The sequence below is a fragment of the Trifolium pratense genome, linkage group LG1 (assembly GCF_020283565.1).
Source record: "Trifolium pratense cultivar HEN17-A07 linkage group LG1, ARS_RC_1.1, whole genome shotgun sequence".
In the NCBI taxonomy this organism is placed as follows: Eukaryota; Viridiplantae; Streptophyta; class Magnoliopsida; order Fabales; family Fabaceae; genus Trifolium; species Trifolium pratense.
This window is the reverse complement of record NC_060059.1, coordinates 27,334,417-27,348,844: the sequence shown is the minus strand read 5'-3', so window position 1 is coordinate 27,348,844 and position 14,428 is coordinate 27,334,417. Positions and strand designations below refer to the sequence as shown.

Sequence of the window (14,428 nt, the reverse complement as noted above, 5' to 3'; positions counted from 1 at the left end):
GGCAAAGAGCTCCCTTCAAACTCTTATGTTTGTTGTTCCTTTGTTATGGTGAGGCTTCAAGTCAACAATTGAGTATATCCAAATGCAAATTTTTTGCAGGATCAATTCATAGTAGTAGAGTCGCCGCCATCTCTAATATCCTTGGTTTTAGTTCGGGCCAAATTCCTTTCACTTATTTGGGTGTTCGTTTATTTCAAGGTAAGCCTAAGGTGCACCATTTACAACCCATTGCTGACAGAATTAAGTCTAAGCTCTCTAGTTGGAAAGGTTCTCTTTTATCCATCATGAGGAGAGTGCAACTTGTGAAATCTATTATAAATATCATGCTCCTTTATAGCTTTCAAGTTTATCCTTGGCCAATTTCCTTATTAAAGCAGCTTGATATTTGGATAAAGAATTTTGTGTAGTCTGGTGATATTAACAATAGAAAAAATGGTTATTGTTGCTTGGAAAACTATATGTACTCCTTTTGATGAAGGAGGATTAGGTCTGAGACCTCTGAAGCTTATTAACAAAGCTGCAATGTTAAGATTATGCTGGAATTGTGTTTCTTCTGATGCTGATTGGGCTCAACTTGTGAGAGCTAGATGTATTCGTAATGGTCATCCTATTCGTTATCATATATCTTCCTCTATTTGGAGTGGTGTGAAGAATCACATTGCATCTGTTAAGGAGCATAACTTTTGGCTTCTTGGAGATGGCTCTCGGATAAACTTTTGGACTGATAAATGGCTTCAAGACTCGTCCATAGCTGATATTATTCAGATTCCTCCCAATGCCAGCCATTTACTTTCATCTAAAGTAAGTGAATACTTGCATGAGCTTAACTGGTCTATTCCACAATTCATTTCTCTTATTCATCCTAATCTGACTGAGGATATTAAGAAGTTGGTGTTACCTATTATTCCCTTCCCTGACAAACTCATTTGGTCTGGAACAAGTGATGGTGAACTAACTTTCAAAGATGTTTTTTCCTATTTCACTGATACCACTCATTCAGTTTCTTGGGGAAAACTAATTTGGAAATCTTTCATTCCTCCTTCCAAGTCTTTCTTGTTTTGGAGACTGTGTAACGACCCATTTTTCGTATTCGTATATTTTATTAAATGTTATTTTATTTATTAATTGGCTTTTATTATTTTAGTGAGCGACGAATAATTATTTAGCCGAACGTAAGTTATTAGATGCGAGAACCTTTGTTTTGGGCTTAATGGGCGTGAGAGGCAATGGGCCTAAGCCATTTGGGCTTGGTTCATGACTTTTAGGGAGAGGTATTTAAGGAAAACTTGTCATGAGACTTAGCTCATTTCATGATCTTTTGTCTTAGAAGCAAGATAGATCTAAGCTAGGGTTTGATCAAGAGAGAAAGCTTGAGCAAGAGAAGGCTTGGATCATCACCAAACTTAAGGTAAGAGATTAGAATTCATGATTCTTGAGTGGCAAGGAGAGGGGAGATTGTCTATGTCTCCATTCCCGAACTCTCCCACTCAATTTCTTTTAGACTTTTGATTAAGCTTTTGTATGTGAGTGTGATGTTCTTCATCATCACTTTGTATGTGTTAATCACTAGCTTGATTTCATGAAAAATATGCATATGTTTGGATCATGTTGAAAAAGTTTATGAAAGTTGCTTAAAACCCAAGAAATTGGCATGATTTTGATTATTAGAGGTAATTGGATGTTTGGAAGGGATGATTAATGTTCCTTGAAACCATATATGTTTGGAATGGCTGTTTATATGAATTTATAATATGTTTGGATGAATTTTTGAGTTGATTTAGTGTTAAACCGCCTTATTGAAACTCAAGAACAGATATTTTTCTGGTATAGTTCGCTAAGCGACCAGGAGTTCGCTGTAGCGAACATGTTCGCTGAAGCTCGCCAATGCTCGCCATGAGCAGGTGACTTCCGGGTGAGGTTCGCGTAGGCTCGCTAAGCCTTCGCTCAGCGAATAGTTCGTTGAAGCTCGCCAATGCTCGCCATGAGCAGGTGACTTCCTGGATCGTGGTTCGCCATGTCTCGCTAAGGCTTCGCTTAGCGAAGGCCTCTGTGACAGCAATTTTTGTTAATGTTTGTAAGTGTATTCAGGCACTTGTAACATGGTTTAAGGGTATCCTTACATGATTGTTGATACATGTTGATACTGTTAATGCTTATTGTTAATCGTTATATGATTGATAAACGTGTATGCAATGAGTTGTAGCTTAAAGTGAGCAATGTTATGTTTTGGCATTAATTTGCAATGTTAAGTGAATGTGTTAGGATTTGTGTTCCCGCATTCATAAAAGAGTAGCTTCGAGCTAGAGAATATCATATGGTTGATATGTGTATGCATACATGCATTCATGATTGTATGTGAACATTGGAAACTTGGGTTCCAATAACGAAAATGGATTATGTGTCCATAATGAAGCCGAGGATCGGATTAGATGAATCCATGAGTCCGGAGCTGCTATCCAACAGGATATAAAACTGTTTTGGCTTATCCAAGGGAGATAAGATGGTTCGGTAAGTTCCGACATATCCAGCAAGATATAAAACTGTTCTTGGTCCACCGTTGGTGAGACACCTTGGTACCACATGCATTTAGTTATGTCTAGGGATGGCATGACAGTGAATTAATTGGCATTAGATACCTTAGGGTAAATGCGCATATATTTGATAAATGGTACGTGACATTATCTGGTTGAATTGTGTTGAACCTTATTAATTGATAATTGTTTAGTACAATGTTTTGGCGTGAGTTAGAATATGTATGATGTAGTTCGAAAGTGTAAGGCTTTTCTTATACTCGTATGATATGCGATTATGTTTTCTAACTCTCTGCTTTGTGTTATTTGCTGGACCTTTGGGGGTTCAGATATTCAGGCTGAGGACTGTGCCGACGTTTAGACTGCTGTTTTAGCTCGGTGTTGAAGTACCTTTTGGTGAGGAGACTTAGCATAGATTACTCCTCTTAGTACTAGCTTTTGGTTAGAGTTTGTAAATAGTAAATGCTCTGGTAATGTAACATCGAGTCGGGGATTACGCTTGGATTTCATCGTATATCGGTGTTACCTTTTGATATGCTAGTTCTTGTATAAGTGACATCCTTAGGGATGAATATGGCTTATGTATATATATATGTATATATATGCATGCTTGGTTAGTTTGAATCCGCTGTTGCTTTTCATGTTAAATTTCATGACGCTCTGTGTGTATGCTTGTGTTTTAATTACCGCGTGGCACTCTGCCTTTACACTTGTTAAAAAGTTTTTAAAATTACGTTTTTAAGGGTAGTACGGGTTAGGGTGTTACAGACTGCTCCATAATAAGCTTCCAACAGATGATAAGTTACAAAAGAGAGGTTGCTTTATGGTTTCTAAATGTAGTTTATGTGGTATGGCAGTCGAAACTTCGCCTCATTTGTTTCTTCATTGTTCTTTTGCTGCTAGACTTTGGTCCTGACTGTCCTCTAAGCTTCATAGACATATCAATCTGACCTCTTTTATTGACCTACTTCAAACTGTTCATGCTTCTTTTATTGACCTCTTTTATTTAGCCTCCATTATTTTCTCTCTAAATGCTATATGGTTTGCTCGTAATCAGGTTCGTTTTCATAACGTCCTTGTTCCCTTCCATCAATCTTGCTCTTCTATTTCTACTTCAGTTCAAATGGCCGGAAACATGTCTAAGGGTATTATGTCCAACTGTATTACTGACTTTCAAGCTTTAAAAGAGTTTAATATTGTGAGTCATGTTGGTTCTGCTCCAAGATACAATAGGTTATTTGGTCTTTTCCTCCATCTGGTTGGATAAAAGCAAACATTGATGGTGCAGCGAGAGGTTCTCGGGGGCATGCCTCAGCTGGTGGTATTTTTCGTGACTCAAGTAGAGGAATCAAAGGTTGTTTTAGCTTGTATCTGGGTATTCAATCTTCTCTCTTTGCTGAAGTAATTGCAGCTATGCATGCTATTGAAGTTGCTCATCAAAATCATTGACATAATTTTTGGCTGGAATACGACTCTAAACTAGTGGTGGATGCCTTCAATAATCACCATATAATTCCTTGGAAGCTTAGAAATCGTTGGTATAATTGTATCTATTTCTGCTCCCTTATGAACTTTAGAATTTCTCATATTTTTAGGGAAGAAAATTGTTGTGCTGATAAGCTTGCAAACTTTAGTTTAATGTCTTGGGAAGATCATTGGTGGGATAATGTTCCTAGTTTTATTGGTGATGACTTTTTTCGCAATAGGACAACTTTGCCTTCTTATAGATTCAATTAATTGTTTTTCTTGGGTTTTGGCATAGTCCCCCCAATGTTCAATTGCTTTGGTTCAATAAATTTTTATGTGTCAACATAGTTGGGATGTTAAGTTTCTACAACTGATTCCTTTGCACTACACTAGCCTTTATATATATAAGGCTTAAATGCAGTTTTACCCCCCCTATTTTATAATTTGTTGGATTTTGCCCCCCCACCAAAATTTTGCACAAAATCTGCTTCTGAGCCTCAAGTTCAAAGCTACGCACAGAACTCAATTTGGATCAATAATTCACCAAACCGGTACCGAAACGACCGCAATCGAGTTAGTTTTCCACAGAATCAAACTCCACTAAATTTGGAGTTACAGAGAGAGATTAATTACTGTTTTAGTGAAGGTCTGTTCAAATTAATTATCGTATGAAACTACTACTGGTATTCTCGTCATTCCTCTCACCCTGTAGCTCATTTTTTAATACTATTTACATGTATGGAAATCTAACGAAATTACCCTTTTTGGCATTTCAATTTCGTCGAATTTGGAGTTACGATGTGTTCGGTAGACGATGTTGAATTTGAAGATCACAAGTAGATTTCTGCAGAATTAGTAATTTGACAGACCTTCACTAAAACGGTAATTAATCTCTCTCTGTAACTCCAAATTTAGTGGGGTTTGATTCTGTGGAAAGCTAACTCGATTACGGTCATTTCGGTAGCCATTTGGTGAATTATGGATCCAAATTGAGTTGTATGCGAAGCTTTGAAGTTGTGACTCGAAAGCAGATTTTTTGCAGAATTTTGGGGACATACCTTCACTAAAACGATAATTAATCTCTCTTTGTAAATCCAAATTCAGTGGGGTTTGATTATGTGGAAAGATAACTCGATTACGGTCATTTCGGTAGCCGTTTGGTGAATTATGGATCCAAATTGAGTTGTATGCGAAGCTTTGAAGTTGTGACTCAAAAGCAGATTTTTTGCAGAATTTTGGGGGACATACCTTCACTAAAACGGTAATTAATCTCTCTTTGTAACTCCAAATTCAGTGGGGTTTGATTATGTGGAAAGATAACTCGATTACGGTCATTTCGGTATCCTTTTGGTAAATTATTGATCAAAATTGAGTTGTGTGCGAAGCTTTAAAGTTGTGACTCGAAAGCAGAATTTTAGGGGGGGCAAAATCCAACAAATTATAAAACAGGGGGGGTAAAAGTCCGCGTTTTAAAACAGGAGGGGTAAAATTCCTATTTAATCAAAACAGGGGGGGCAAAACTGCATTTAAGCCTATATATAAAAAAATACTATCAATTAAGTTATTTTATTTTAATTTTTTTTTTTAAGACAATTAGATAGCTATTTTTTTTTAAGACAATTAGATAATTTTTTTTTTTTTTTAACATAAGTCAGATAGCTATTTGTGAGTGACATCGATTTAGTAGTTTGTACATCGATTTAGAGTTTATTTACTACAAAAAGTAAAATGAAAAAAAAAAAAGATAGAGGTTTTATTTTTCTTGACAGAATTAAAAAAGAGGTTTTATTTTTCATCACCGTAACAAAAAAACTACGTCGTTTAGGATTAGGTTTCTAAACCCTAAAAAACAAATCTCAGTCAGCTTCTTCTTCCCTTTCGCAGTCTCTGCTCATCTCACCATCGAAACGGAAGAAAATGGCGGAATACGATCTAACACCTCGCATGGCACCAAATCTTGACCGTCATTTAGTCTTCCCTCTCTTAGAGTTTCTTCAAGAGAGACAATTATACGACGATAACCACATCCTTAAGGCTAAGATCGATCTCTTGAACAACACAAACATGGTTGATTACGCTATGGATATTCACAAGACACTTTACCATACTGAAGATGTTCCTCAGGATATGGTTGAACGTAGGGCTGATGTTGTTGCTCGTCTCAAGTCTCTTGAAGATGCTGCTGCTCCTCTTGTTGCTTTTCTTCAGAATCCTGCTGCTGTTCAGGAATTGAGGGCTGATAAGCATTATAATCTTCAGATGCTTAATGACAAATATCAGGTTTTGTTTCATCGATTTCTTACTCTTTTTTATCATATGAATGAATGTGATTATGATAGTTTGTTTTCAAGAAATGATTGATTTTAGGAGTAATCAGTTTTTAATCATAGCTTTGAAGGATAAAAACTAATTAATTGATTAATCAGTTGTTTCGTTAATTGAATATATGGGATGAGAGACTCCTCATAAGTCATAGGTCATGTATAAACTGTTTCTATGAAGTACCTTGTTGAGCTTATTTACTTCATAAGCTTAAACCAGTTTATGGGCAGCATATAAGCTATTTTAAATTTTTAATAAGCTCTTTCAAACTTTTTGCACAAGTAGTTATGTCATAAGACAATCCTATAGTAGTTGTTTCAAATGCCCATAATATGCTATCTTGCTAATAAGGATCTTAAGTTTTTATTGACTCAGACCTTGTTGGGTGATTTAACTCCTCTTTGTTTCTAATGACATACCACTTTTAATTAACTGAGATTGATAGAATCATAGAAATGTAATATCCTCCCATTGTATTTTCAAGCACGTATTTTTCATAGCATTTTTCTTCTGGAAGTTTTAATTTTGTTGTATTTGAATTCTGACTTGTTAATGGTTGATTCTGTTCTAACAGATTGGTCCTGCACAGATAGAGGCATTATACCAATATGCGAAATTTCAGTTTGAATGTGGAAACTATTCTGGTGCTGCTGACTATCTTTATCAGTACAGAGCATTATGCACAAATAGTGAAAGGAGTTTGAATGCATTATGGGGAAAGCTGGCAGCTGAAGTATTGATGCAAAATTGGGATATTGCTCTTGAAGAGCTCAATCGCTTGAAGGAAATAATTGACTCAAAGGTTGTTCATCATTTCATGTATTGTGTAGCACCACTTTCTTGCTTGTAATGCTGATATTAATAAAGAAGTACTGTTGTTGAATTTTTTTGCAGAATTTTTCATCACCTATTAATCAGGTGCAGAGCAGAATATGGTTGATGCATTGGAGCCTGTTCATCTTTTTCAACCATGATAATGGAAGAACACAGATAATTGATTTGTTTAATCAGGACAAGTATGCATTTTTGACTTATATTCCCTTTCCTCGTATGCCTTCATTTGTTCTTAATCAGAACACAAATATTTCCTATATTTTGCTTTTGTTGCTAATCTGCATAATAATCAGTCAATATTGCTTCTCACTCTGGGGTGACTTTAGTATTTTAAATGTTGCTTCGTCTAATATATGTGATATCATTTCTAGGTATCTTAATGCAATCCAAACTAGTGCTCCACACCTTTTGCGATACTTGGCCACAGCATTTATTGTCAACAAGCGCAGGAGGCCTCAATTCAAAGATTTCATAAAAGTTATTCAACAAGAGCAGAATTCATATAAGGACCCCATCACCGAGTTTCTGGCTTGTGTTTATGTCAACTATGACTTTGATGGTGCACAAAAGAAGATGAGGGAGTGTGAAGAAGTAAGTTCCCTCTCTGAAGCGGTGTAAATGTTCATTCACTTTTTCTTTTAATATGTGTCCATGTTAAGGTACATGGTATACCTCTATGTGTTGATTATAATATGCTTACCATTTGTAAAAATGCAGGTAATTCTCAATGATCCCTTCCTTGGTAAACGAGTTGAAGAAAGCAACTTCTCAACTGTACCATTAAGGGACGAGTTTCTTGAAAATGCCAGGCTCTTTATTTTTGAGACATATTGTAGAATACACCAACGCATTGACATGGGGTATGTACCTAATATCTGATACAAGTGTCATAGTTTCCGCCAGGTTTCACAACTTATGTATAAGCCTATATTTTTCACCGGGAGAAACACATTTCAACTTCTGCACCATTGATCTTTGATAGTCTATCAAAATCAAATGCACAAAATAAGAGTTGTGCTTTTTCTTTTTTGGTCAAATGTTTTGCCCTATGATGCTTTATTGTCTCTGTGATTTTTACTTTGTCGATGATTCCCTCCTGTCTACATTACATGCAAGACAACTAAATATTTTACTTTAGGGTGCTTGCTGAGAAGCTAAATTGCTGATATTTCTTTTAAACAGGGTACTTGCTGAGAAGCTAAATTTGAAGTACGAGGAGGCTGAGAGATGGATTGTGAATCTCATCCGTGGCTCAAAGCTTGATGCCAAAATTGACTCTGAAACTGGAACGGTTATCATGGAACCTAATCATCCAAATGTGTAAGTTGACTTTGTTACTGACTTGATAAATAAGGGCATTTATATTATGGCTTTCTACTATATTAACTTATGTAGCAGCATGTCATATATCTGTGTCGGTGATTCATAGGACTATAAATTATTATAGTTTATAATAATTAGTATTCTGGTTTTCCTCGTTTTCCTTTGTTTCTAGGACCCTTAATTTTTGAATTGCTTCATGTCCAGGTATGAGCAAGTGATAGACCATACTAAAGCCCTTAACGGCCGCACTTACAAGTTGGTCACTCAACTTCTGGAACATGCACAAGCTCAGGCAGCTCGATAAGCTGTAGGTAGACTGAGGAGGGTGTTTGTTCTATTCCCGAATGCATCAATTTGTTTTTTTGTTATTTAGATTGCATACAAATTCATGGAACCTTAGTTTTGAAGGTTGTTTTTGTGATAACTCCTATTGTTTTAACTGTCATTTAGACATGTAGTATTTATAACTACCATTTTGTTTAATACATTTACCTTGACTTTCATCATTTCAGCTGTAGGAATATATGTAATTCGCCATTTTTTTTAATGCTAAACTGTGTATTTATAGCTACCGCAAACAACTAATTCTTCGCTAAGACCAAATTAAAATCATTATTGTGTTGAAACTTCGAACAGTTTAACAAACTTGATTGTTTCAAGATTGAAGAAAAAAATGGAAATTATATAAGTTTGTAAACTAAATTTGTCTCCTTGGGTTCAAAAGCATATCTTGAAATTTCTTACAACTTGTTCGTTGGAAGATTCTTAGAAAAGAACCCTTCTTTTTGTGCTCTTGAGTTTATAATTTTACCCCCTTCGTGAGTTAAGTAGCAAGTGTGAAAAAAAGTTCGCACTTTAAGCGGTGAACCTGTTGGCGGTAAAAAAAAGTCCTCCTTAAATCAAATTGTGCAAACATGTGGCCAAATTTGATTGGCCACGTGTGTGGTTGTGACATGGCATCCATCGATAACAACTTTTTTGAAAGAGGGACACATGTGAAGGGTTTGAAATAGTTCATTAAAAACCAAAAATAATGAATATTCATCTTTTGTTCATCCTCATCTTCATCGGGTTCAACATCTTCATCACTAATTTATCACAAAGTACACTAAAAGACACCTTGATACTGTATTAATCTATATGTTTTGTTTGCTTCAATCTTATTCTAAACTTCCAAAATCGAAATCGTCAATTCTCATTAAACTCTAAATTTTTTTAGGTTTAATGGAATGTTTCAAACCCCTCACATGTCTACCTATTTTAAGCCTTTTATTATGTTACAAATATATAAGATAAATTATTAATATGTGCATGTTTATAAAGACAAATGATAAATAAGATAAATGATTAACAAGTACACATTTATGCAGATAAAAGACGAATATGTTGTAAATCAATAAGATAAATGACCCCTAATGTAACTTTGTCAATAAAAAATGTTGCTTGACACCGAAGTTTTTCAAATTTTGAATTTTCCCTCTATATTTCCTTCAAATGGGTCTTTGAATAGCAAAAAAGTCAAAAAAATAAATTTGAATTGAATCCGGCCCACTTCAAATAAGCCCAACATTTTACCAAACAAAAAAAACCCTTTCTTTATAAGTACCGATAAAAACCATTGCAAAAACCAAACATAAACCCTAACCCCCAAATTGTGAAGTTCACTGCACCATAACATGAGGCCGCCAAAATGTCTACTTTGCGGTGATGAACCAAAACAAAACTACAATATCTCAACCTGTCACTATCCGTATCCCTCCTCCTCCTCCCAATTTTAACCTAAACGGTGATGTTGTTTCAATTGAGGTTGCTTTAATCAAAGGATTGTCTGCAAATGGATCAAAGTTGAATCAAATTGTTGAAGAGGACAAGGGTTTTGAAGGTGAAAGATTGAGGTAAATGATTTATCAGTTTTTAATTTTTCCCGTAAATCAATTGATTTTTTTGATTTTTATACTGTGTCAAACCCTAATTTTCCATCTATGAAAGGGTTGGTTTGGGTTCATGAAACCCTAGCAAAACACTCATTGCTTGCTTTCTTTCTTTTCTCATCTTTATTTTTCTGCATTTTAGTTCTTAATCAGTTTTAGTCTTTAGCTAAACTTTCTTGCAATTTCCGAGTTTAATTTTTCAAGTTCATTTTCTAATAAAAAGTCGCAACTATTAATGTGTTAAACCAAATTGTTGAAGTTAACATAGAAAAACCTATTTGGAACATAAAGGCAAAAATAATCCAATTATGGCAAGTATCTGATTTCAATCTTATCACTCTACCATTCTCTATTAAAATGTTGTTGATAGTGCCAAATCAAATGTACGAAATTATAAATAATAGTGTAATAAATGTCACGAGCAAACCAAGTGCACGAAATTATAAATATATGCACCCCCTTGAGTCCTCATAAAGCTGGTGCAAGGTAAAGATCAACAATTTGAGAAGTTTTGTTGACAGAGTTATCTTTCTATAACTATTTATCTTCAATGTCGCGCTTCTGGCCGTCAACTACACTGGACATCAATGGTGGAAGAATTGAGTTGGGAAGGAGATGGAGATGGAGGTGTAGCGAACACAATAAACTTTAAAAGTTATCAATTGTGGAAGAATTGAGTTGCAAAGGAAAAAAAAAAAGCAAATTTTGTATAGAAAAAACATTTTATATAGTTTAAATAGTTCACTAGACAACTTTCAAAACAATAATACTTTATAGATAAATATCACTCAGAAAAAATAAATTTCTTATTAGAATTGAACACTGCATCACCTCGCGTTGGATCGAACGAAGATTAAGTTGTTGCTCTTCGCACGTATGGAAACAAAAAGCCTTTTTACAATTGCACCTTCGATGAGTTTCAAGCCATATTGTTGGTGGGGTTGATTGCAATGTAAGTCCCACATTGCTAATGAAGGAAAAAAGGTCAAGGAAATTATATTTGAGAAGTCCCACATTGCTTAGAAAAGTGAAGAGTGGAGGAGCTCAATGCTATATATAGAGACCTAAAGTTCTTTGTTTCAATACACCAAGCAGTAACACTTGTAAACACTTTAAGTTTATATTTGTGTCTTTATCTTTTCTCTTATGCTCTTGTTTACAAGTATTTGAGATGTAGTTCAAATATTTACTTTGGAGAGTGTGGGTGTACTGGGTCATGGGGTGGTTGAGAGTGAAGTTCATGTGTTGTAACAATATGTCTGTTTTTCCCAACAACTGGTATCATACTCGATGAGTGGTATCAGAGCTCTTGGTTTGATTCAGGAGGAGGGAGTTCCGCTGTGAAGTTTAGGCTAGAGAAAATTGATGGAAGAATCATGTTTGGCTTGTGGAATATTAAGTCGAAGATGTGCTGATGCAATCAGGGTTACACAAGGTCAGCATGGAGAGGCGTTGGTAATAATACTCGACATCAGCCTGGAGAGGCGGTGGTAATAATACTCGACATAAGTCTGGAGAGGCGGTTCTAAGAATACTCGGGTTACGTCTGAAACAACAACTTATTATGAGTATGCGGAGGTGCTAGTGGAAGTTGGGAATCGATGGAGTGTTGAGTCATGGACTTTGGAAGCTCCTATCACATGTGTTTGAAGAATAAATACTTTTGAATCCCTAGAGCTAGTTGAAGGTGGAGTTGTTCATCTTGGAGACGGGAAAGCTTGTAAGGTTCAAGGTATGAGCGAATTTCTTTTAACACGATGCTAGGTATTTTCTTGAACTTTGATGCACAGTTCTTAAAATTCATGTCCACTCTCACCCCTAGCATAAGAAAGAGAACCAAAACCTCCTTAAACCAAACCAAAGTTTTCATTTGCCAATGATCCAAAATTCACATTTGTATTTTGACCTCCAATATTGAACCCAAAGTTATTGCTATTTGCATTATCATACCTTATACCAAATCCATAAAACCCTCTTTTATTCATAGTTCCAATTCCACCCATTTCAGATGTGTTATTGATTTTTACTCCAAAAGGGCTATTATTTTTGCATCACAAGTAACATTATGAGCCATACTCTTAGAGTTGTTCAAATATTCACAGTTTCAATTTTTCACACCATGATTCGTATGATTAATTGAACCATTTCCAATTGAACCATTTGGGTTGGGAACTAGTTTCACCAAGTTTAAAATCCCTTGGTAAAAAAATTGAAGAAGCATCCATCAATCCTTGTCGAGATCCATGTGTCATCCCTTTTTGTATATAAGAGAAATCATTATTGTTGCTTGAAAAATTGTTGAATCTGTTAAGAACATTATTTCTCTCTCCATATTGATATAATGTCGGTACATGGAGTATGTTTGTTCTCATTTCTTGAATTTCTTTGATCATCTACGTTGGAATATTTGATGCAAATCTCGACCTGAAAGTTCTATGAGATACATCTCCAACCATTTCTTTCTCAGCGACTTTGTCCAAAAATAAGCGATATTTCTGCAATTGTTTATAACCCTATAAAACAATTGCAGAAATATCGCTTATTTCTGGACAAAGTTGCCGAGAAAGAAATGGTTGGAGATGTATCTCATAGAACTTTCAGGTCGAGGTTTGCATCCAATATTCCAACGTAGATGATCAAAGAAATTCAAGAAATGAGAACAAACATACTCCATGTACTGACATTATATCAATATGGAGAGAGAAATAATGTTCTTAACAGTTTCAACAATTTTTCAAGCAACAATAATGATTTTTCTTATATACAAAAAGGGATGACACATGCATCTCGACAAGGATTGATGGCTGCTTGTTCAAATTTTTTACCAAGGGATTTTAAACTTGGTGAAACTAGTTCCTAAATGGTTCAAATGGAAATGGTTCAATTAATTATACGAATCATGGTATGAAAAATTGAAAATGTGAATATTTGAACAACTCTAAGAGTATGGCTCAGAATGTTACTTGTGATGCAAGAAATAATAACCCTTTTGGAATAAAAATCAATAACACATCTGTAATGGGTGGAATTGGAACTATGAATAAACGAGGGTTTTATGGTTTTGGTATAAGGTATGATAATGCAAATAGCAATAACTTTGGGCTCAATATTGGAGGTCAAAATACAAATGTGAATTTTGGATCATTGGCGCATGAAAACGTTGGTTTGGTTTAAGGAGGTTTTGGTTCTCTTTCTTATGCTAGGGGTGAGAGTGGAAGTGAATTTCAAGAACAATTGTTTTAAAAAGTAAATGTTTCTGAGAACAGAGAAATTCCTTTACGGAAATCAAATAGAAATATTGTTCAATATGAGCAGAACCATAATGGTTGTACTTCCACCAATGTGGGCGAGTTCAACCAAATGGAATTTAACATTCTAACTTCTCGGTGGCTGATGACATGAACATCTTAGATAATAAGGTATGAAGACTTTAGAAAAGTTAATTTTGATATTCAATAATTTAGGGATTAAGTTTTTGAGATTTTTTAAAATAAAATCAACTATTATATATGTTTATCTATTATGATAAAGATCGTATTTGTTTCTTAAAAAAATTATTACTACCTTAATAGGCTATCCGAGCATTGCAACCTTACGATTTTTTCTATTCCCTTCTCTAGTAGAGTTTTTGCCTTATGTGGGAATCGAATCACATATCATGGGGTTCAAGGACGTGTTCATTTCATTCTCACTATCAATAGTCTTTAAAAGTAATAAATCACGAGTTTACGGCTAAAAAATATTATATGATTGATGTCAATTCAATATAAGTTATATTTTTATTATCTGTTATTTTCATAAAATCAGTATCAATTAAGTCATTATTGCATTCGTAAAAACGAGGATGACCATTATATTTTCAAATAACAATTTATGTCGACGATAACATCTTAAATATTTTTATAATACTGGTCTATGATGACCACTTCTATAAATGGTCCATTTTAGAATCTTCCTTCTAAATAGTAGTTGTAAACTGACTTTGCTTTTTTTTTTTTTTTTGAATGGCAAACTGACTTT

At 34.8% G+C, this 14,428-nt stretch overlaps 1 protein-coding gene across 1 annotated transcript; it reads left to right on the top strand.

Moving 5' to 3' along the window:
• Nucleotides 1-5,718: 5,718 nt before the first annotated feature.
• LOC123902532 (eukaryotic translation initiation factor 3 subunit E) lies at nucleotides 5,719-8,983 on the top strand. Its single transcript, XM_045952292.1, has 7 exons — nucleotides 5,719-6,278; nucleotides 6,895-7,122; nucleotides 7,215-7,336; nucleotides 7,526-7,745; nucleotides 7,872-8,014; nucleotides 8,337-8,474; nucleotides 8,682-8,983. Exons 1-7 carry the CDS (start codon nucleotides 5,916-5,918, stop codon nucleotides 8,779-8,781), a joined length of 1,314 nt encoding a protein of 437 aa, XP_045808248.1. The 5' UTR covers nucleotides 5,719-5,915; the 3' UTR covers nucleotides 8,782-8,983.
• The last annotated feature ends 5,445 nt before the right edge of the window (nucleotides 8,984-14,428 follow it).